At 30.5% G+C, this 23,464-nt stretch overlaps 1 protein-coding gene and 2 long non-coding RNA genes across 8 annotated transcripts; 2 read left to right on the top strand and 1 right to left on the bottom strand.

Annotated features, from left to right (window-relative positions):
- The first annotated feature begins 4,740 nt into the window (after nucleotides 1-4,740).
- On the top strand, nucleotides 4,741-6,890 carry LOC148771196 (uncharacterized). Of its 5 annotated transcripts, none has more exons than XR_016031047.1 (5): nucleotides 4,741-4,958; nucleotides 5,786-5,828; nucleotides 5,971-6,001; nucleotides 6,206-6,257; nucleotides 6,393-6,890. It is a non-coding gene; the product is annotated as an uncharacterized LOC148771196 (long non-coding RNA). The 5 variants fall into 5 exon arrangements; XR_016031050.1 differs by having other exon boundaries at nucleotides 6,379-6,890; XR_016031049.1 differs by having other exon boundaries at nucleotides 6,373-6,890.
- Nucleotides 6,891-9,892: 3,002 nt separating this feature from the next.
- Nucleotides 9,893-12,058, top strand: LOC148771195 (uncharacterized). Of its 2 annotated transcripts, XR_016031046.1 has the most exons (4): nucleotides 9,893-10,108; nucleotides 10,887-10,932; nucleotides 11,073-11,353; nucleotides 11,477-12,058. It is a non-coding gene; the product is annotated as an uncharacterized LOC148771195 (long non-coding RNA). The 2 variants fall into 2 exon arrangements; XR_016031045.1 differs by having other exon boundaries at nucleotides 9,935-10,108; nucleotides 11,073-12,058.
- Nucleotides 12,059-20,297: 8,239 nt separating this feature from the next.
- LOC105973411 (uncharacterized) lies at nucleotides 20,298-21,735 on the bottom strand. The gene is made up of 2 exons (XM_012998432.2): nucleotides 21,342-21,735; nucleotides 20,298-21,223 (listed from the first exon to the last, which is right to left on the bottom strand). The coding sequence occupies exons 1-2, from the start codon at nucleotides 21,517-21,519 to the stop codon at nucleotides 20,298-20,300; spliced, it is 1,104 nt and encodes a 367-aa protein (XP_012853886.2). The 5' UTR covers nucleotides 21,520-21,735.
- Nucleotides 21,736-23,464: the final 1,729 nt, after the last annotated feature.

Genomic DNA, 23,464 nt, shown 5'->3' with positions numbered 1-23,464 from the left:
AAACGAAGGCCGACGATGGCAATGGTTGAGGCGAGAGAAAGGAATCGAGCATCGCTCCGTCATTACTGTATAATATTGTATAATATCGATATGAGAGACAGAGAGAGAAGTGAATTAAAGAGAATAGAAATATTCAAGGGAGAATAGGGTAAATAAGAAAAAGGAAAAAATAAAAATAATGGCAACTTAATGTCACTTTATTTTGGTAATATTCAACACAAAAAACGTATTATGATAATAGGTAGTTTGGCCCATTTCTAGAAAAAGGAAAAAATAAAACACAATGGCCGCTACTTGCGCAATAAATTTTGGGCAATTTGGCCCATTTCTATAATAGATTAATTATATTTAGTAAAAAAATATTCTTTTAGAATATATTAATTGTTTTACAACTCAAAGTGTCTCTACTACTATTATTTCTATTACAATATCAATTGATAAAATGAATTTTGCTAATCTTAAAAATCAATATTTGATATTAAAGTTTCTGCTAGGTGATATGAAAATTAGGGATGGCAATGGGTACGGGTTTGGCGGGTCTTGGACCCGGAACCGACCCGTTTGGGGCGGGTTTGGGTCAGCTAAATGGTTCTGGGTCGGGTAATGGGTTTAAGTTTCAAGAACCGGATGGTTTTGGGTCGGGTTACGGGTCTTATTGGAACCGACCCGTGTATATGTATATATATATATATATATATATATATATATATATATATATATATATATATATATATAATTTCGAGTTTCATTTATCAAACTATCAATTTACATCTTGTCTATTCTCATTTACCTATTTTAACTGTTTTATTATTCGAATCTCATTTCTCGTGAGTAATATTTATCACTTGTCGACCACCGCTAATTGTCTTGCATTTTGAATTTTACTTATTATCGAAGTTAAATATAATTAATTGTAATTTTATTGTTCATGTTATGTCACTTGTAGAGATTTTTTAAAATACTGTATTTTAGTATTGAGATTTGAGATTATTTCGTAAAAATATACAAGCAAAATGTTATGAAAGTTAAAAAAATATTAAACTTTGTATATGTTAATGGGTCTAGCGGGTCTGGCGGGTCGGAACCGTTTAGTTAGGGTTTGGGTTGGGCGGGTCTGTGTCTAAGCTAAAGCGGGTTGGGGCGGGTCTTGGGTTTATATATTTTTCGTGGGTCGGGTCTTGGGTTTAGGCAAACCCGACCCATAATCGACCCGTTGCCATCCCTAATGAAAATTGATGTTTTAAATTCGAAACATTCAAATAAAAAAATAATGTAGACTAATAATTAATAATAACAAATATACTTCAAATATATTTTTTATGTCGTTCATATATTTTGTAATAACAAATAATTTGGTGTTGATGATAGTTAAGTACATATGATAACACAATAAAATAAAAATATTTCTAGTAGAATTATTTTTATTAACAATTAATTGATCATCATAAAATTAACAACATTCTAAAAAAAACATTTTGTAACAAAATTAAGTCAATTGATTTGTAAGTTGTAACATTCTAAAAATTAACAGCATTCTAAAATGTATTCGTATATTTGAATAATTAATAACTATCTAAAGCAATTCCATTAAGTTATTGTAATAGATTCAAATTTGTCACAAAAGAATAACAAGTTTTTGTGACAATATTATCACATTTGTAACGATTGTTTATCTTTGTCACTAGAAAATATTTTTTGTAACAAAAATAAAGGTTTTGTAACAATATATTTGGTTGTCGCCAAATATTGAGTTTTTTGGTAACGAAATTCTTCTTTTGGTAACGATTTTATAGAAGCGTTACAAAAAAGTGATTTTTTCGTGACAAAAATTATAATTCGTTACAATAGACTACTTATTGTGACAAATATTACAATTGTTACCATTGTTTCGTTATTTAAAAGCTCTTTTTTTGTAGTGAAGATTAATAAAAATAATCAAAATAAGACCACTTTTTGGGTGTTATGTATTGTACTAACCGTCACACAATATTGTTGTTCCATGGCTTGTAACTGGAGTTTGAGCTATGTGCTCTCGTTACTCAGCCCTGATGTATCTCTCTTTATAATCCAAATTTGAAATTAAAAAATATTTGTTTATATGTTACAAAAGATCTAGTACTGTTAAAATTTCTAAACAAAACACAACAAAAAACATCCCACGACTTTTCAGAATGAAAAGGAAGTATATCAATCAATAACCAAATATATAAAATACCATCGACTTAAATCAAATATGTGAAAACAATAACAACACATGCTCATTTGTAGACAAACTAGGTAAAAATATGTAAGTAACTAACACCATCACCACTCAAATGATACTACTGCTTTAACCATAACGAACATGCAATGCAAGGTGTTAGACTATTGAACTAGAGAGAAATTATTAGGATCACAAGACAAAATGGAATATAATTACTCAACTATAAACGAGTGATTAACTTATGCTTATGCATTCTAAAAAAAACTTTGAAAAAAAATGCATTCCCTTATTCAAAATGGGACACGATCATTCAGGTATTAACTTGTATGAAAAGACGAAATCTATCGCATACAGGGTCCGATCCCCATCCCCTGCCCCAATAGGTTTTGATATTAACTTCATTACAAGCGATGCATATACAAAGGTAAGAAAAATACAAAAAATTCTACTTTATAGATGTACAAGCATTTCAATACGTCATTCTTACCATGCAGCCATAGTACACAAGACCGTGACATAAACTTCTTAACCAGGTGCATTACGTTAATCTTATGCCACTTCTTGTGATTGTTTTTACTTGTCGTTACCCGTATTGTTTGCATCTAATTTGTCAATGCATTTCCGTAGGAGTTTGGTAGACTTTTTGACATAACATTTGATCGTTTTGAAAATATAGTTGAATTTTCAATGTATTTGGGGTTCGTTTCAATAATAAATGTATAAAGTATGTATATTTGTTCATGAACTATAAACAAATTACATGTATCTCTCTAGATTTATTTATTTATTTAATTCATGTCATTGCTTCACTCATTGTTCAATGTGAGTCGTAACAGCGGATCTGTGAAATATGGCACAACATGAAGGAGGCGACCTAAAAAAACTATTCATAGAAATCCACATATCATAATCACAAATATCACATCAAAGTATTTGGATACGTAAATTTTATATCAAAAAAAAAAATGTTATCTCAAACATAAAAAATAGTATTTGAAACATTTTTTTGTTTAAATGTTATTATTGTTATTAGGGGAATTGCAACTGCAGAGAAAATTTGCAACAACGTTGTAAACAAACTCCACAAACCAAAATACTGATACTTGGAAAAATTGTTTGTACTAATATTAATCAGAAATTTATAATTTGCACATATTTAATTACCAATGTAACACATCTCCTTAATAAATAAACAATATTTAAACAATTTATATTACAACATAAAGAATAAACACTAAGATAAATAAAGGAAAACAAAAGACAACCAATTTAAAGAAAAATTAGACAAATGAGATTCGTAAAAATCCCAATTAGATTCAAAAACAAAAAAAAGAACAAAGAATTATCATAAACCAGTAAACAAATACCATTTAAGTATCTAATAAGGATAAGGATATATTTTAACAATTGGAGAAGAAAACTTGAAAAAATGATGAAACTACCAAGATTTAAAAAAAATAGAAGAGTATTATTAACAAGCATAGACAAAAACAATAAAATTTAAAATGTACTTTATTACTAAATAAAGTGAGATTTCACTTCATTGTATCATAAATCTATTAATATTTCAAAATGTAATATTGAATTGATAAACTTGTGCAAAATTAATGTGCAACAAAAATAAATATAGGAAAAATTTAGCATGTGCGACACGTGCAACACACGTGCACCTGCCTAGTCTATAAAAAAAAGTCGAATATTTCTGATTCTCATCCATTTTTTATATATTTCAAAAAATAAGAAAGCATAATATATAACTTTTTTATTACAAGCTAAGGTTGGAAATTTTAAGATCGTACATGCAGAATTCGAAAACTTATTTCTGATCTCCACCCCTAGCTAATTCTAACTCTAACACGTCCAAACTAGTTTATTGGAGATTTAAATTAGCGTTAATTTCGCTTATCTCCGAATAATTAACATTAGTTCTTGCTGAGCCGACGTGGACTCAATCAAATTAAGTCTATTGCATGCATTTATTAAGATTCTAGAGCAAAAAACACCTCGTCGCGAGCAAAAATCTATATTTAGTAACAATTAAAAATGTTTGCTAAACGACAAACAAACCCCAAGTACGTATGTTAATTTTCACCCCGAGTTTGCCATGCAATTTTTCTCGTTGCCCATGTATATCCGCCTGATGACCTTGTTGGCCGATTTGATGAGTTATCTGATGGTGACCCTTCTGTGAATTTAGTCGATAGATATCGCGTATAATCACACTCTTTCTTTCGAAGTAAGCATTTTTACCTTATATTATTTAAACTTTCAATTAACTCTCTCTAATTACGTCTTTTCTAATTTTTCTGTTCACGCAACTTCAAAATTAAGAAAAAACAAATGAAAATATTCATAATAATTTTTTTCTGTTTACTATATAAGAAAATGTTTGCATATGGTTTTTATAAGAAGAGATCAAAATCATATAGAATTTCTGATGTATACTAAAGGAAAATAATATAGAATCTCTTATTAAAAAATATATCAATTTTAGAGCGAAGACCAAAAACCTAGGTCACCGACACAAATTAGACAACCTCAGCCCAGTGGGCCTGTGTTCAGGTGTACTTTGACTTTAAATTTCTAGGGTTTTACGTCACTTTCTCTCTCTATAAAAAGGACCGAATATCTCTCTCTGTTGTCTGTACCCTGCGCAGCTGCTGTGCCCGAGTTTCCGACAACAATGGCTATGTCTGCGTGGGCGTTCAAATCTCTCCACCGCCTAAGGCCGCCACCTGAACCTCCGCCGCCAGAGGTCTGCCTTCACTTCTCATTTATATATATATATATATATATATATATATATATATATATATATATATATATATATATATATATATATATATGGTTCTTCCTTTCAGATCCGTCTTCTTTTTCTTGCATGCAAAAATTGGATTGAGTTTATTTATTCTAGTGTGTGTGTGTGTATATATATATATATATCATTGTTAAGAAATTTTTTGTTCTCAGATTTGACTTGTGGCGCATTTACTCAGACAATTTATTGATTGATATGTATATGGATTTAATTACGAATTTAAGATATATTGGATCTGTATACACACCATTTTTTTTTTCTTGATTAGTTTTGCTTGCATACAACATTGATTAATTTTTTTATTATATATATATGGATATAATTGAGATGTTTGATTTGTGGATTTCTGTTCTAGGCCACATTGATTAAGTCAATTTATTGATTAATAATGATTCTGAAACTATTAACTAAACGATGAAACTAAGATCTTAGTAACAGATCTTCTTTTTTCTTTCTTTTAAAATTTTTAAACCCGATTTTGTCTATTGATATATATCTCCCTTCTTCGACTAGGATTCTGTGGAACATGTTTGAATTGCAGTTGAAGTATGTAAATAAATTGGGAGATGAGTATTTTCTTTAATCATTAAAAGTAGAATAATTTTGTTTGTTTTTTTTCAAATTTATTTACGGCCGCAAATTTTCAACTTTGCCCTTTAATTAAATTGTTTATAAATTCACTAGCTATTTTTGTACAACTATATATAAAATATATTATTGAAGAAGTTTACGAACTCTTTCTTTTTGGTTTTTGACATATATAGATGGAGAAGCATATCGAACAATATTCTTGTCAGCGGCATAAGGGTAAAACCAATTCTCTGATAAAGTCGTTATTATTATTATTTTTTATTGCATCAATAGTTTCATTATATTTTTTATCGAAAAAAATAGTTTCATTATAACAAAGTTTATGAACTCACTCGTGTTTTTTTCTTTTGAATTTCAGATCTCTTAGAATGTGAAGATTTCATATATAGGTCGATTTCTCGTCCTTCCAAAGCTCTTAATGACTTTGTCCGAAGCTTTTGATGACCTTGTTGGACGATTTTTTGACTATCATCTTGTACACATTTCTAGAGATCTTCTCTTTGGTTAAGTAGGGGATTAATGAGAGCTTTTAAATAATCGATAAGACGATTATTTATTGAGATCTCATCAATATCTTCGGTATTATCTTGCAGTCCTTCGCGTTGTCCATCTATATGGTCTGCAAGCTTCTCATATTTCGGTGAGGTTAGTCGTGGTTTAACAAGATTTTATCAATTATTGAAGGCTTATGTTTCATGATAAGATGTTGTAATCAGTCTATAATTGGTTTAGATTTTGGTATTGGTACTAACCAAAACAGAAGCAGGTGATTTTGTCCAGTATATTTTGTTTGGGCTCATATGGATAAATCATGGAGAGATGGCGCATGCCAAAATAAATACACTCATGCCTCGATGTCCTTGTGATTCCAATGAAAGCTAGTCCTTCACAGCAGAATATGATACCGATCAATAGCTCCAGGACCTCCCTAGCAAGCTGGGCAGTGCCACTGTCTTTCAGGCTCATTTAATCTGCTCAACAATTAACTCATCGAGGGATTGAAAAACGTTCCTTAAACCATAGCTTCATTGCTGCATTTGTTTTTATTCTTTCATCAACTTTTTTCTTTCCAAATAGCGTTTTGATGCGCCACAAACATTCTGGTACTTTTTTTTTTGATAAATTAAAAAAAAAGTACGAGAATGTTTCTGGCGCCCTTAAATTCACTATTGGGAGAAAAAAAGGTTGATGATGGGAACCAAAATGTAGCAACGAAACAAAGCTTAATCATATGAATGTAGTTTTTGTAATATATAAATCAGATTGTTTCTTCTTCTTTTCTTTTTTTGTCCCTTGCAAGTAAAAATTTGCAAGTGTTGCGTGAATGATGTATAAGAATTTGTTTTTAGGTGTAACATCATATTATTTTTCATTTTATGTTCATATGTTGCAATAATCTTGGACATAGCATTTATTTTCTTAAACGTGTGATTATGTCTACATGAAGTATTTTCCCGAAACCCAATTACTGAATCATGAAATTTAAAAAAAAAATATGCAACTATGCATTCTCGTTTTATTTAATTATTAGTTATTTCCTAAGTTTTTTCAACAATATATCACTTGGGTCAAGTCTATGTCAGGCAGATGACTTTTACCTTCTTTTACACATACCAACACATGAGTGTTTGTATTTTTATATTTTTGAATTAATGGTATTTTAGCGCGATGTAAATTATGTTGATATCGATTTGAAAAAAAAAAAATCATTCCAATTTCTAAAAAATATTTTTGATTTTCTAACTTCTTTTTCGCGAGCCAAAATCCATTGTAACAAAAAAGAATGTTTGTTAAACGACAAGAAAATACGGCGTAGAAAGGTTAATTCGCGCTTTGAGTTTACCATTCAGATTTTCTCGTAGCACATGTGAAGTTCCAATGAAACAATTAATTGACCTATCTGATGGTGACCTCTCCATGAATTTACTTCATAGATTTCGTATTATCGCTCGTTAAGGGTGATTTTACGGTCAAGATGATAGTCATGAAATCGGCCAACAGGGTCATCAGACAAGATATACATGGGTAATGAGAAAACTTGCATGGCAAACTCGGAGCGAAAATCAACATATATATTTGGCGTTTGCTCGCCGTATAGCAAACATTCTTTATTGTTACTAAATATAGATTTTGGTCGCGAGAAGGTTTTTTTTTTTGTGTCGAGAAGCTTAATAAATGATGCAATAATAAACTTTGATTGAGTGCATGTCGGCTCATCAAGAAACTAATATCAGTTGATTGAAGATAAGTAATATTACACTAATTTAAATCTCCTATAAAATAATTTGGACATGTAAGAGTTAGAATTAGGAGTAGACTAGAGAGTACAAACAATTTTTTGATCTCTACCTGTTATGATCTTAAAAATTTCCAATCTTGTAATAATTGTTTTATTATGATTTACTATTTTTTGAAATATACAAAAATAATAAAGGATGAGAATCAGAAATGTTTGACTTGATCTCAACATTAAAACACATTAAATGAGAATCAGAATTCTTTTTTTCGTTAATTTTCAAGTATTTTAATTATAAGTTGTTCCCTAAGCTTTTCTAAGATTAAGTAATTTCACGAATGAATAAACTTTATATGTAATTTTTAGATAAAGTTGATAATTTAGGATATTCTTGACCTGTAAATATCGAGACACATGACTATTTGACAACCCTTCATTAGCATCATCTAATTACAGTGAGTTTAAAAAAAGAAATCTTACTTTTAAGTTGAATTCAAAATCTTTTTACTTAATAGAAAATAATATAGTTTCACCATTATAGCCTTCTTCCTATTTGACATAACCTTTTATTTAATATTAATTTATAATTTGTGTAATGAAATTTGTTAATTACATAGTGATTTTCGTTAACTGAAATGTGAAATGTCGTTTCAATTTTACTAATACCGTTTTTACTTCGAACCTGATTTTGACATATTTCTATTTTGATTTTGGCAAAATTGGAAACACGAAAAATGTAGTCATTTTGGGTTAGCATTCTAATCCAAGTTAAATCCACTAAATTGGATGGCGTGTGACAAAGTTATGTATGAATGAGTCACATTTTGAATTTTAGATATCTCGGTACATCAAAGTTGTGGGCAATATCCATTGATTCATGTATATCTTTCTCGTCCGACATCCAATTTTGGTGATTAAAGTTGGATTAGAAAACTAACTCAGAATACTACAAATTATACTTTTCGGGATTTGCAAAATTTGGAATAAAAAATGCTCAAAATCACGTTTGAAGTCGAAACGATATTATTAAAGCTCGAACGACATTTATCACATCCCTTTCCTTAATTATAGAGTGGGTTTCATTATTTATAGAGTGGGTTTTGTTAATTGAAAAGTTTATAGTGAATTTTTGTAATGGAATTTGTTAATTGCATAGTGATTTTCATTAATTACAAAGTGGTTTTCATTAATTATAGAGTGGTTTTCGTTAATTGATAAATTTTTAGTGAATTTTTGTAATGGAATTTGTTAATTACATAGTGATTTTCGTTAATTGCAGAGTGATTTTCATTAATTATAGAGTGTTTTTCGTTTTAATAATTTTTTAGTAAATTTTTGTAATGAAATTTGTTAATTACATAGTGATTTTCGTTAATTACATAGTGATTTTCATTAATTATAGAGTGGTTTTTATTTATTGATAAGTTTTTAGTGAATTTTTGTAATGGAATTTGCTAATTACATAGTGATCCTCATTAATTTACAAAGTGGTTTTCATTAATTACAGAGTGATTTTTGTTAATTACATAGAGATTTTCGATAAGTTTATAATGAATTTTCGTAACGGAATATTATAATCACATAGTGGTTTTTGGTAAGTTTATAGTGGATTTCAATCAAATTAGCGTTAATTTCGGTTATCTCCGATCAATTAACATTAGTTTCTTTCTGAGCCGACGTGGACTCAATCAAATTAAGTCTATTTTATGCATTTATTAAGATTCTTGAGCATAAAAAAACCTCGTCGCGAGCCAAAATCTATATATAGTAACAATAAAAAATGTTTGCTAAACAACAAGCAAACTTCAACTACATATGTTGATTTTCGCTCCGAGTTTGCCATGCAGTTTTTCTCGTTGCCCATGTATATCCGACACAAATATAATAAGTATAAGAAAATGTTTGCATATAATAAGTAGAGATCAAATTCATATAGAATTTCCGATGCAAATGGAAAATAATATATTGTTTGCATCTTCTTTAAAATATAAATTTTAGAGCAAAGACCAAAAACCTAGGTCACCGACACAAATTAGACAATCTAAGCCCAGTGGGCCTGTCTTCAGGTGTACTTTCACTTTTAAATTTCTAGGGTTTTACGTCACTTTCTCTCTCTATAAAAAGGACCGAATATCTCTCTCTGTTGTCTGTACCCTGCGCAGCTGCTGTGCCCGAGTTTCCGACAACAATGGCTATCTCCGCGGCAGCGTTCGAATCTGTCCACTGCCAAAGGCCGCCACCTGAACCTCCGCCGCCAGAGGTCTGCCCCTTCACTTCCGATATATATATATATGGTTCTTCCTTTCAGATCCGTCATCCGTCTTCTTTTTCTTGCATGCAAATATTGGATTGAGTTTATTTATTCTAGTGTGTACATATATATGTATATATATATATATATCACTGTTAAGAAATTTTTTGTTCTCAGATTTGGCTTGTGGCGCATTACTCAGACAATTTATTGATTGATATGTATATGAATTTAATACGAATTTAAGATATATTGGATCTGTATACACATCATTTTTTTTTCTTGTTTAGTTTTGCTTGCATACAACATGGATTAATTTTTTTTATTATATATATATGGATGTAATTAAGACGTTTGATTTGTGGATTTCTGTTCTAGGCCACATTGATTAAGTCAATTTATTGATTAATAATGATTCTGAAACTATTAACTAAACGATGAAACTAAGATCTTAGTAACAGATCTTCTTTTTTCTTTCTTTTAAAATTTTTAAACCCGATTTTGTCTATTGATATATATCTCCCTTCTTCGACTAGGATTCTGTGGAACATGTTTGAATTGCAGTTGAAGTATGTAAATAAATTGGGAGATGAGTATTTTCTTTAATCATTAAAAGTAGAATAATTTTGTTTGTTTTTTTTCAAATTTATTTACGGCCGCAAATTTTCAACTTTGCCCTTTAATTAAATTGTTTATAAATTCACTAGCTATTTTTGTACAACTATATATAAAATATATTATTGAAGAAGTTTACGAACTCTTTCTTTTTGGTTTTTGACATATATAGATGGAGGAGAAGCATATCGAACAATATTCTTGTCAGCGGTATAAGGGTAAAACCAATTCTCTGATAAATTTATTATTATTGTTTATTGCATCAATAGTTTCATTATATTTTTTATAGAGAAAAAAAAATAGTTTCATTATTAACAAAGTTTATGAACTCACTCGTGTTTCTTTTTTTGAATTCCAGATCTCTTAGAATGTGAAGATTTCATATATAGGTCGATTTCTCGTCCTTCCAAAGCTTTTAATGACATTGTCCGAAACTTTTGATGACCTTGTTGGACGATTTTTCGACTATGATCTTCTACACATCTCTAGTGATCTTCTCTTCGATAGGGATGAATGAGAGTTTTTAAATAATCGATAAGACGATTATTTATTGAGATCTCATCAATATCTTCGGTATCATCTTGCAGTCCTTCACGTTGTCTTTCTATATGGTCTGCAAGCTTCTCATATTTCTGTGAGGTTAGTTGTGGCTTAACAAGATTTTATCAATTATTGAAGGCCTATGTTTCATGATAAGATGTTGTAATTGGTTTAGATTTTGGTATTGATACTAACCAAAATAGAAGCAAGTGATTTGTCCAGAATGTTTTGTCTGGGCTCATATGGATAAATCTTGGAAAGAGGGCGCACGCCAAAATCAATTCACTCATGCCTCGATGTTCTTGTGATTCCAATGAAAGCTAGGCCTTCACAACATAATATGATACCGATCAATAGCTCCAGGACCTCCCTAGTAAACTGTGCAGTGCTATTGTCTTTCAGGCTCATTTAATCTGCTCAACAGTTAACTCATCCAGAGATTGAAAAAGTTCCTTAAACCATAACTTCACTGCTACATTTGTTTTTTTCTTTCATCAACTTTTTTCTTTCCAAATAGCGTTTTGATGTGCCACAAACATTCTGGTACTTTTTTTTTATAAATTAAAAAGAAAGTACGAGAATGTTTTTGGCGCCCTTAAATTCACTATTGGGAGAAAAAAAGGTTGATGATGGGAAACAAAATGTAGCAATGAAACAAAGCTTAATCATATGAATGTAACTTTTGTAATATATAAATCAGATTATTTTTTGTTCTCTTTTTTGTACCTTACAAGTAAGAATTTGTAAGTATTTCGTGAATAATGTATAAGAATTTGTTTTTAGGTGTAACGTCATATTATGTTTCATTTTATGTTCATATGTTGTAATAACCTTGGACATAGCATGCATGTTATATATTCTTAAGAATTTATTTTCCTAAACGTGTGATTACTGATTATCTCTTCATGATGCGAAACTATCGCGATTTTTCTTGAGGGATTATTTTCACGAAACCCAATTATTAAATCATGAAATTTAAAAAAAATATGCAACTATGCATTCTCATTTTATTCAATTGTTAGTTCCCTAAGCTTTTAATTTTCAACAATATAATTATTTGGGAAAAGTCTATGCTAGGCAGATGACTTTTACCTTCTTTTACACATATCAACACATGAGTGTATGCATTTTTATTTTTGTGAATTAATGGTATTTTAGCGCGATGTAAATTATGTTGATATCGATTTGAAAAGAAAAAAAATCATTCCAATTTCTAAAAAATATTTTTGATTTTCTAAATTGTTTTTCGCGAGCCAAAATCCATTGTAACAATAAAGAATGTTTTCTAAACGACAAGAAAACACGGTGTACAAATGTTAATTCGCGCTTCGAGTTTGCCATGCAAATTTTCTCGTAGGCAGGGGCGAGTCCACCCAAGGGCTAGGGTGGACTCAAGCCCCCCCTCACTTCAAAATTTTTCCCTACTATATATATATATATATATATATATATATATATATATATATATATATATATATATATATATATATATATATATATATATATATTCCTTTTTTTTTGTTTTTTTTTTGCCTACCCAATTATATTATTTTATCCACTTAGGGCTCGTTCGGTTTCCTATATTGGATTAGATTGGATTACATGAAATTAGATTAACTCCCTACTGACTAATTAATTAATTAGTTAGTAGCATGTTCGATTTCTTAGATTAGATTTTCTATTAAATTGTTAAAATCGGTTATTATATATGAATTGTCTATAAAACCACTTAGTTTACAATAATAAAATATGATTTTAAGGATAAAACTGTCTTTTTCCTTTTTAGTCACCCCCTATTAAATTAATCTCAGGGGAGGGGTGCTATTAATTTAATGAAATAGTAACATCTAATAGCGGGCTTTGATTTTAGTAGCGGTTTCGAATAAGTGTGAATCTTGCCAACCGGACATGCTATTAGCCCCTACTATTTAGTCAGTAGAACCTTATAGCGGTAACCGAACGAGCCCTTACTTTTACTCTAGTTAAGTCCACTTATTCAAAGTCGTCTCACTTCTCAAAGCCCCCTTCATGTCTAACTTGTTTCGTCTTCTATTTCCCAACTTAGTTCTCGTTATTTGAAAAAGAAAAATAAACTTTGTTCTATTGCATAGGCGCATTAATGGCGGTTAAATTGCTACCCACCGGCGATCGAACGTACACTGGCGATCAATTAACGTTTGATGTCTTTTCTTTCATCTTAAGAATATTAATTATAAGTCAATTGTGTAAATTTCATAATCGACTTGATATTCATGTTTCTTAGATTTTTATAGTAATTTAACTTTCGCGATTCGTTTTGGTATTATCTTACGAAAATAGAGAGAAAAAAAATTCAAATCAAATTTTCATCTTAAATTTCTTTGATAGCAAATTTTTTTTCGGGGGCTCTGCCCCCGAACCCCCGATATGTTTAAGCCCCCCTCACAATTTTTTCTGGCCTCGCCACTACGAGTCGTAGCCCATGTGAAGTTCCAATGAAATAATTAATTGACCTATCTGATGGTCACCTCTCTATGAATGTAGTTCATATATTTCGTATTATCGCTCGTTAAGGGCGATTTTATGCGAGATCTTTCAACTAAATTCACAGAGCGGTCACCTTCAAGAAACTAATATTAGTTGATCAAAGATAAGCGAAAACAAGATATGCATCATCATGTTAATATAAATCTCCGATCCTATAAAATAGTTTGGACATGTAAGAGTTAAAAACAAGTTTTCGAACTCCGCCTGTTGCGCCAAACCCACGAGAAGTATTACACAATTGTTTTCAAAATAATAAATTGAAATCTTGACTCGCAGTTTAAAGCAAGATATGCATCATCATGCTTTGACCATCCACACCGAGCTGCATGCATAAAAATAAGTTTAATTTGAATAATTCTTGAGAAGTCAAGTTTATAAAGTGAATGCAAATCAAATTATAGAGTGGAAAAAATGAAATGATAAACAATGTAATTAAGATGCAAAGTTACAAATTTGCAGGCGTAAATGTGAAGAAAAAGAAAAAAAGTAACAAAAATTTATTCTACAAATTTGCAGCCGTAATTGAAAGTTTGGATAATATAGAGCTAGTAATAGAAGGAAATAAATGCTATTTATCGAGAGTGGGCGAGAATACGAGTTATGTGAACCAAATTCATAGATTGGTCACCGTCAAATACGTCAATTAATTGCTTCATCAGAATTTCACATGCGCTACGAGAAAATCTGCATGGCAAACTCTAAGCGAGAATTAATATTTGTACTTAGGGTTTGCTTGTTATTTAGCAAACATTCTTTATTGTTACTATGGATTTCGGCTAGCGACAAAGTTTTTTTTGCTCAAAAATAAGAGAAAACATTCAAAACGGACGCTCCCGTTAATAGCACAAAAATGGACTCCCACTCACATGATGACACGTGGATAAAAGCAATGAGAATCTCTCTAATGGGACCCATTTATGTATTTCATCTGGACCGGTAAAAGACAAGTGCTTCTCTTTTTTTTTCTTTTTTTTTTTTTTTGCAAAATAAAACATTTCATTCCTATAATTGATGATCTTTTCATAAATTTTGATATTAGTTTTAATAAATATAATTAATGTAGTGCAAAATAATGCCCTTTTATTAAAATATGTATTAACTTTAATAAATATTATTACTCAAAAAAAAACTTTAATAAATATTAAAATTTATATAAATTAGTGTATAATAATTATGAGTAATATAAAAATTAATCATAAAATCGCTTGAAAAGCATTTTGAATTTATTTCTAGTACATAAAATTAATATATATATTTGAATATTTTGTCTTGCAAATAATCCATGTTCTTTTCTCTTGAATTTGAGATAATATTTTTCCATTTTGTTTAATTGTGTAAAAAAAACTATAAAACCATAAATTAATACAACAACTTTAATAATTCAAATACACAGGTTATGGAATGAGAATGGGACAATGGGTTGCAGTTCATTTCTAAAACACGGGACCCATAAGAAAGAGAAAGTTTTTAGTAATTTTGTCCACGTGGCATCAATTGAATGGAGTCCGTTATATTGCAATTAACGGGGCATCCGTTCAGAATGTGCTCCCCAAAAATAATAAGTTTTGCAATAAATTTCATGTGTTTCCTAAAATATTTCCTCAAGAAATTGCCACACTTTTGAATCTACGCGCGCACACACACACACATACTATCACCTACTGATATACATATATATCTCCAGCATATACTCCCCACATAACTCATACATGACAACATGTTACTATATAGTAAAAATCATAAATCATAACTTTCAAAGGGTAAATAAAAAAAAATGGACCTAAAAGATTCACCAAGCATACAAAATTTCATTTAATTACAACATGCATGTCATAATCGACTACATGAAAATTACAAAAAAACATGATTTTTTTTTTGATAAATTTACTGTATTGTAATCGACTACAAATGACTATATAGTATACTACAAGTTCTATAGTCATGTACAGTTATATGTATCCATGACTATACATGACTACATATATGACTATATGACTACATATAAATGTATATTCACCTGACCCAAATCACCCATCTAAGTAACCACTACTGGTTAAGTTTCTAATACAGACAAAAAAAGCTCTCGCACTTGAGGTATTTCGGATCATCTTCAAATAAATACAAAAAATAAAAGACATATGATTTATAACAAAAATGAATTATATAACAACATAAGAATCAAACAAAATAAAAACTCAAATTAATTCAAAGAAAAAGAATTTAATATTAATTGTTCACAGATTTTAAAAAAGATAGTAGATCTGATTTTTTTTTTTTATAAAAAATAGTAAATCTAATTTGAGCCCTCCATCATCCAAAGAAAGAGAAAAAACTAAAACAATAACGTAGAAACCATTTCATCAAACGGAAGTAGAAAGAGAGTTTAAACAAATTTAAAACAAACAAACCTTCATCCATCATTTTTTGGCATCATCGAGTCTATTCGATTTGGACGGGTGATTCAAGGCGAAGATTGGCGTCGAGCACGCGAAAAGAGGCGGCGGCGCAAGGCTGTGGGAGGAGGAGCAGCGGTGGCGCGAGGATGTGGGGGGGGGGGGGGGGGGGCGGCGGCGGCGCAAGGAGGTGGGGAGCAACGGCGGCGGCGCAAGCAGGTGGGGGGGGGGGAGTAGTGGCGCCGGCGGAGGGTGGTGGGCAGAGAGAGAGAGTAGATAAATGTCGGCTAAGATGTGGGAGTGAGTGTGGGAGTGGGAGAAAATGGTAGGGTGTTAGGGTTTGAATTGAAATTAAAAGGGTAAAACATGTATTTTAATTTGTTTAGGGGGTCTATCAAATTAAGATTATAATTTGGTTTTTGACTAGGAAAGAAATATCCCTATATATTTTTAAAACTAGGAGTATCCTTCATTTCCCATATATATATATATATATATATATATATATATATATATATACTAGGGGGATGGCACCCGCAAAGCGCGGTGCAGTTTGCCCAGTATGTACGCATAATTTTGAGGGCAATGTAAGCTGGGATGCATTTGCTGAAGAGAGGTAGCCTGCAAGTTTTTAAACTGATGTCCATGGTTGGGTTATGATTGATCCAAATAATGAGTTATTCATTTTCAGCAAAGAAGCTTGTAAGGGTTATGTTTATCTTAATTATTTCATTGTTGGCATAGACTTCCAAGTGAAAATTACAAACAATACGCAAACATGAGAAATTATGTTTTTTTTTTTAATATATTCATACATGTTCTTTTGTACTGCTCTTATTCAAATCTTACAAAATGCAAATATATATATATATATATGCGAACTCTTTTCAGCATAATATATTTTGGCGAATGGATTACACAAAATATTTTATACATGTAATCTCGTTTCTAAATATAATGTTTACAGGAATTTTTTAAAGCTTACGGTTTCTAGCAAAGACGATGTTACGGTAGTACTTGTAACACCAAAGCCAATGATTGGTGGAAAATAGCAAAACGGCGGCGAGGCGGGTTGGCGAAAAAAAAAATAGAAAAGAAAATATTATTATTATTATTATTATTATTATTATTATTATTATTATTATTATTATTATTATTATTATTATTATTATTATTATTATTATTATTATTATTATTATTATTATTTACTAATTTAATTTTATAAATATTATGATAACTCAATTAAGAAAAATAGCCACACAATAAAGAAACTGAACGGATTTTAGTAGTTTCAGGCAAGGTTGTAAAAATCGGTAATCGGGTCCGAGTCGGTCAGGCACCGACTCACGATTAATCGGTGCGGCGGTGATTAATCGGTGATAAATCGGTTTTTAAAATTTAATATAATATATTTCTAAATATTATTTATAAATACTCCAAACATATGTAAAAAGATATTTAAACATAGTTATATCTCCATCATGTATATATATCCTAATAGCATAATAAAAGTTTAATAATCATAAGATCATAATACATAAATATCCTTATAAAATATAAATAAAAAAACATTTTTTTTGAATTTACATTTATTCTTGAACATTCGTGGCATACATCATTAGTTCTTTAACAATAACAATTAACATAAACAAAATAAGGCATAAACTCATATTTTCTTTTATTAAAATCCAACTTCTATATTGAATTATAAAATCTAAAAAAAAAAAAAACCGATTTTTAACCGATTTTTGACCGATTTTTTGCCACCGAGTTTGACCCGCCTTAAAGGTTTGACCGCCTCAGACCACCTCAGACCGACTCAGACCGCCTCGGACCGACACAGACCGCCTAAAACCGCCTCACAAGCAAAAAACCGATTTTTCAAACCTTTACACTAAAATCGTAAAAGTTTTGGACCGCCTCGACCGAGGCGGCCGATTTTTAGAACACTGGTTTCAGGTCATTATATGTTCAATCATCAATTTGAGTAGAAGAACCATCGTGAATATTCGTATGCGAGCTATTTTCTTAAAACTTCCTCGTTAGTTCGATTCGTCTACAAGTTATTAAGAGATCAAAATATTGTTTCTCATGCACTGATAAGAAGAGGATGAAAAACTCGCAAGGCCGCTCGCCATTCAATTTTTTCACATTTGTAGTTCCCACATCTTCAACACAGAAATTTTGGTATAAAGTTCTCAAAAAGGAGGTTACAATGTTTCAAAACCTTTGTATCATCTCAGGAAGAACTACTAGAAGAAAATCAAGGTACGTACATACACAGCAATACAATCTTCTATTTATACATTCGAGTTTTAAGATTTTTTATACATTACAATTAGCATATTAAAAATGATAATTTTTTTATTATCATTAATATGAAATTGTAAACATTGTTTATAATATTTGTCTTTCGTGAGCAAGTAGTGGGAATTGTGATAATTTTTTGCACATACATATTACTATATAATCAATATTTTCTTTAGAGAATATTGATAATGTCTTTACAGGTTTGTATCTATCTTTTCTAGCATTTGTTGTAAGATGAATTATTTGGCTTAATCCCACTTTTACCATTGAAATATGGCATTTTGGCACTTCACACCCTTGAAAAAAATTAATAGCATTTTGCACCTTCGAAACACAATAAATTATTCACAATACACCCAGAATTGAATATTTCAAATTACATCAGGGTAATTTAATTTTTTATTGGTTTTTTTCCAGGATATAAATAACAAATTAAATTATTATTTTCTTTCCACGCTCAACATAATTTCGAGCGCACGAAATGCGAAAAAAATAAAAATAATAAAGAATTACTTAAGAAACTATATTTTCTTGCAAAAAAATCAAAAAAAAAATCACTAAATTATTCGATTGATGGATTTTTATATTGTAATTAGTGACAATATTTGGAAGAAAATATAATTTTCAAATAATTTGATACCTAAATAGCTGAAGGATATTTTTTGTTTTTTTTTTTGTTTTTTGTAAAATATATATTTTTGAAAAAAATAATAATTTAATAGGTTGATTAAATGTGTTTTCATTTTTTCACTTTGGATTTTAGAAATGATTGATGAATAAATAAATTTGATTTGACATTTGACATCCTAAAAAATGACACTAACAATATTAACTTACCTTCATTAGCTGTACAAATTCATTCGAGATGCATTATGCGTGATATATTGTGTATCGAGGATGCAAAGTGCCATAAACAAATTCAAGGGTGCAAAGTGCCAAAACACTATATTTCAAAGGTGCAAAGTAGTATTAAGCCGAATTATTTCCTCGGAGGGTAGCAAAGTCGATGTTTTTTCATACTAGGTTGTTACTATTGTGACGAATTCTCAATTCGTCACAAGAAGTAGACACAAAAGATGCTTTTTTTTTAGTGGTTTAACTAATTATCTCATATGATCTTATGTTTCATTTATTTAGTAAAATCATATATCACGTGCGTACCACGTGATACTTACTAGTTTAATTAAAAATCAACAATGTAAACCTATTTCTGCAATGACTTGTGAACCTAATTGTTGTTTAGATCGGCGTCCCTATGTTTGATCCCGGTTCCAGTTCCGCCCTTGCTCGTCATTGACCATATCTCAAACAACTACACAATCGAAAATGATGAAAAACAATATGTAAAAATAAAAGAATATCCCACAATGTATTGCTGCTGAAGTAAGAAAATAAAGAATGAAATCCATCTTATAACTAGAAGAATATCATGTCGTATGATATCCTATGACAAATGCAAGACGTGTGACGAATCGACTCCGATAAACTATCGATAAACTATCCGGTGCACGGGAGTGCACAATAAGAAACGAAAACTATGAAAATCTAACAGCATTTGTTGTAATCTTTTCCTCTCATGATTTTTATCAACACCCATTCATCCATCTGCAAACAAATAAATAGTAAATTAGTTGAAGTGAACCTTGTCTTTCTACATGCATGCACTTATCAAAAATCAATTACTTTCTATATTTCAAAAATAATTGCCTTGCTTTCAGTTTAGAAATCCATTATTGTAACTTATAAACATCATGAAACTTAAAATGATTTTTTTCTTTTTGGCGAATCCGCCCATGCTTATAAACATCATGAAACTAAAAACTAAAACCAAACGAATGAATCATTAGACTAAATGATGAAAAATTAAACATGCTTACCCTTTGATTTTCTTGATTCGGTGACTTCAAGAAATGGTATTCGTCCATCGTCCAAGGAGTTATCTTGCCGATACCTTTGTAAAAGGTAAAATGAATCTTGAATGCAAAAACTTTGTTATTGTCACCATTTATTATGTACTCTTTTATTCCAGTTGATTTCCAATATCCAATCCTATCTCCAACCCTTCGAACGTTTTTGTTTTCTTCGTCAATCGTTGCTTTATTCTCTTGGTTTTTTTTGCTCCCGTCGAGCAAAAAAGTTGCTTTATTCTCTTGGCTTGTTTTGCTCCCCTCGAGCGAAACAGTTGCTTTATTCTCTTGGTTTTTTTTGCTCCCCTGAAGCAAAACAGTTGCTTTATTATTCTCTTGGTTTTTTTTGCTCCCCTCGAGCAAAACAGTTGCTTTAGTCTCTTGGTCTTTTTTGTTCTGCTCGAGTAAAACTCGTTTGTTTTCATTGTCAACAATCTCTTCCTTCTCTTGGTTTTTTTCGTTCTGCTCAAGCAAAACAGTTGCATTATTCTCTTGGTTTTTTTTGATCTGCTCGAGTAAAACGCGTTTGTTTTCATCGTCAACAATCTCTTCCTTCTCTTGGTTTTTTTCGTTCTGCTCGAGTAAAACGCGTTTGTTTTCATCGTCAACAATCTCTTCCTTCTCTTGGTTTTTTTCATTCTGCTCAAGCAAAACAGTAATTGCATTATTCTCTTGGTTTTCTTTCTTCTGCTCAAGCAAAACGCGTTTGTTTTCATCGTCAACAATCTCTTCCTTTTTACCTTCCTGTTGTTTGTTCGCCGTTTTCTTTACATGCCGAACGAAGAAATACCATTCTCTTTCGCCTATTTCCGACAGAGGGTTGTACTTTTTTACTTCAATAAAAGGAAGTAGCTTAATTCATTAGCCGAAAGCAAAGAAAAAAAAAAAAAAAAAAAAATCACATCGAAAAAACTAACTAATTGATGTTAGGTTAGGTTAGCTTTGACATACCAATAATGTGAGGAGGATCTTTGTAGAACTCGTCGGCATCAATAGTCTTCACACCTTTACCAGGCACAGGTTTATCCAGCACTTTATTCCCCAAGTAATACTCCATGAGTTCGTCGTCGTTCGGTCGGAATCGATAGCCCACGGGCAACTCATTCACGTACCGAAACTCGCATCCCATTTATTTATTGGTTGTAGATCGATCAATGCTGTGAATATTGGTTTTCTTATGGGCTGTATATCGATCAAGTGTTGTGAAAATTGGAGACGACGTAGTATATATAAATAAAGAGAGAGAGAGAGACAAATTTTGAATCCTAGTGAAGCTAGAATTATAAGAGTTCACTCTGAACAAATAACAGAATTCCAGTTTTACTCGTACGTCCTTTTTTTTAAGTGTTTGATTTAATATTTAGTATTATCTATTGTAGCACGTGGAACACATGATTTGGTAGACGACGTATTTATAATTGATATTAAATTCTGAGCGGATATTTAACTCTTAATAATTGATATTTAATATAAATCCGATATTTAATATAAATCTGATTCCACTAATTTTTTTGATACGCGGCACTCTTAAGTTTTAACTTTTAATAAATCACGACTATTATAATTAATAGGGTTTGATATGCGGCACTCTTAAGTCTTAACTCTTAACAAATCACCTATTATAATTAGGGTTGGGTTTGATATGCGGCACTCTTAAGTCTTAACTTTTAACAAATCACCTATTATAATTAGGGTTAGATAAATCACGCTATTATAATTAGGGTTTGATATGCGACACTCTTAAGTCTTAACTCTTAACATATCATGCTATTATAATTAGGGTTAGAGGGGTTACGGATTATGCTGGGTTTTTTTTTTTTTTTTTTTTTCCTTTTTTTTTCAATTATTAGAATCCGAATTATATTTTTATTTAAATTATCCCCTATTTTTACTTAAACTATCCACCTGTCATCATCCTATGGCATCCGATTTTTCTATTAAAACCGATTTTTCTATTAAAACTGGCATCCGATTTTTCTATTAAAACAGACCATCCGGTCTAAATTTGCACCCCTTTATAATTAGTTTTTGTTTTATATTTTTCTCTATCTTTTTTGTTAATAGTATCTTTGTAATTATTATTTCTTTTATGTTTATTTTTTTCTCTACTAATTTTCTTTCTTATTTATTTATTTATTATTATTATTTTTTAGAAATTCAAATCTTGTTACAAATTTGGAGAAGTAGGAGAGCGGCAAGATTGAACCCTAGAGCTCAACTCTAGTAGAGGCTAACTTTCTTTGTCATTCCATATTTTGCTTAATGGCATATTTGTAATTATTTATTATTATTATTATTATTATTATTATTATTATTATTATTATTATTATTATTATTATTATTATTATTATTATTATTATTATTATTATTATTATTATTATTATTATTATTATTATTATTATTATTATTATTATTATTATTATTATTATTATTATTATTATTATTATTATTATTATTATAAATAGGGTAAATTACAACCACACCTCTGAAGTATGCTTAAATAACTTTAAAATCCCTATAGTATCGATAATTACACTCACCACCCTGAAACGTAGTTAGAAACTCTAATGGGATAATGCATTTGATCCATTATTCCGATAGGGTTCTAATGGACTATTACTTTTAGATAGTGGTGGAGATAACATAGAGTTACGGGGGTGACATGACTCCCCCAACATTTCTTAAATCACCCATAGCTTTTTGTTGTCTCCACCACTTCCTGAAACCGATAGTCCCTTTGAACTACTCTATCACGTATCCAATGCATTTTATCCCATTAGAGTTTCTAACTACGTTTTAGGGGTGAGTGTAATTACCGATATCACAAGAACCTTAAAGTTATTGAAACATACCTCATAGATGTTAGTGTAATTTACCCATAATAATGTTAAACCTGATAATCGGTAGAACCTTAGCCGCCGCCAGCCCGCCACAACAATGGAGCAGAGTTTCATCATGAACAAGCAACCCTGCTGAGTAAGCACCAGCTTGTACCATTCGAGTGCGAGGAAGGAGATTAATTGCTCTCTGTTTCCTGGATCGATCGATCGATGGAATATTTATGAATGGAGAAG

This window comes from Erythranthe guttata, chromosome 4 (assembly GCF_056151865.1).
Source record: "Erythranthe guttata isolate IM_541 chromosome 4, IM_541, whole genome shotgun sequence".
In the NCBI taxonomy this organism is placed as follows: domain Eukaryota; kingdom Viridiplantae; phylum Streptophyta; class Magnoliopsida; order Lamiales; family Phrymaceae; genus Erythranthe; species Erythranthe guttata.
This window is presented reverse-complemented; position numbering and strand designations above follow the sequence as displayed.

Excerpts from the sequence above, each read along its gene's own strand:
- LOC105973411 (XM_012998432.2), bottom strand. The coding sequence starts at position 21,519 with ATGGGATGCGAGTTTCGGTACGTGAATGAGTTGCCCGTGGGCTATCGA. Across the intron at positions 21,224-21,341 it reads AGATCCTCCTCACATTATTG|TAAAAAAGTACAACCCTCTG; the intron begins GTATGTCAAAGC and ends CTTTTATTGAAG.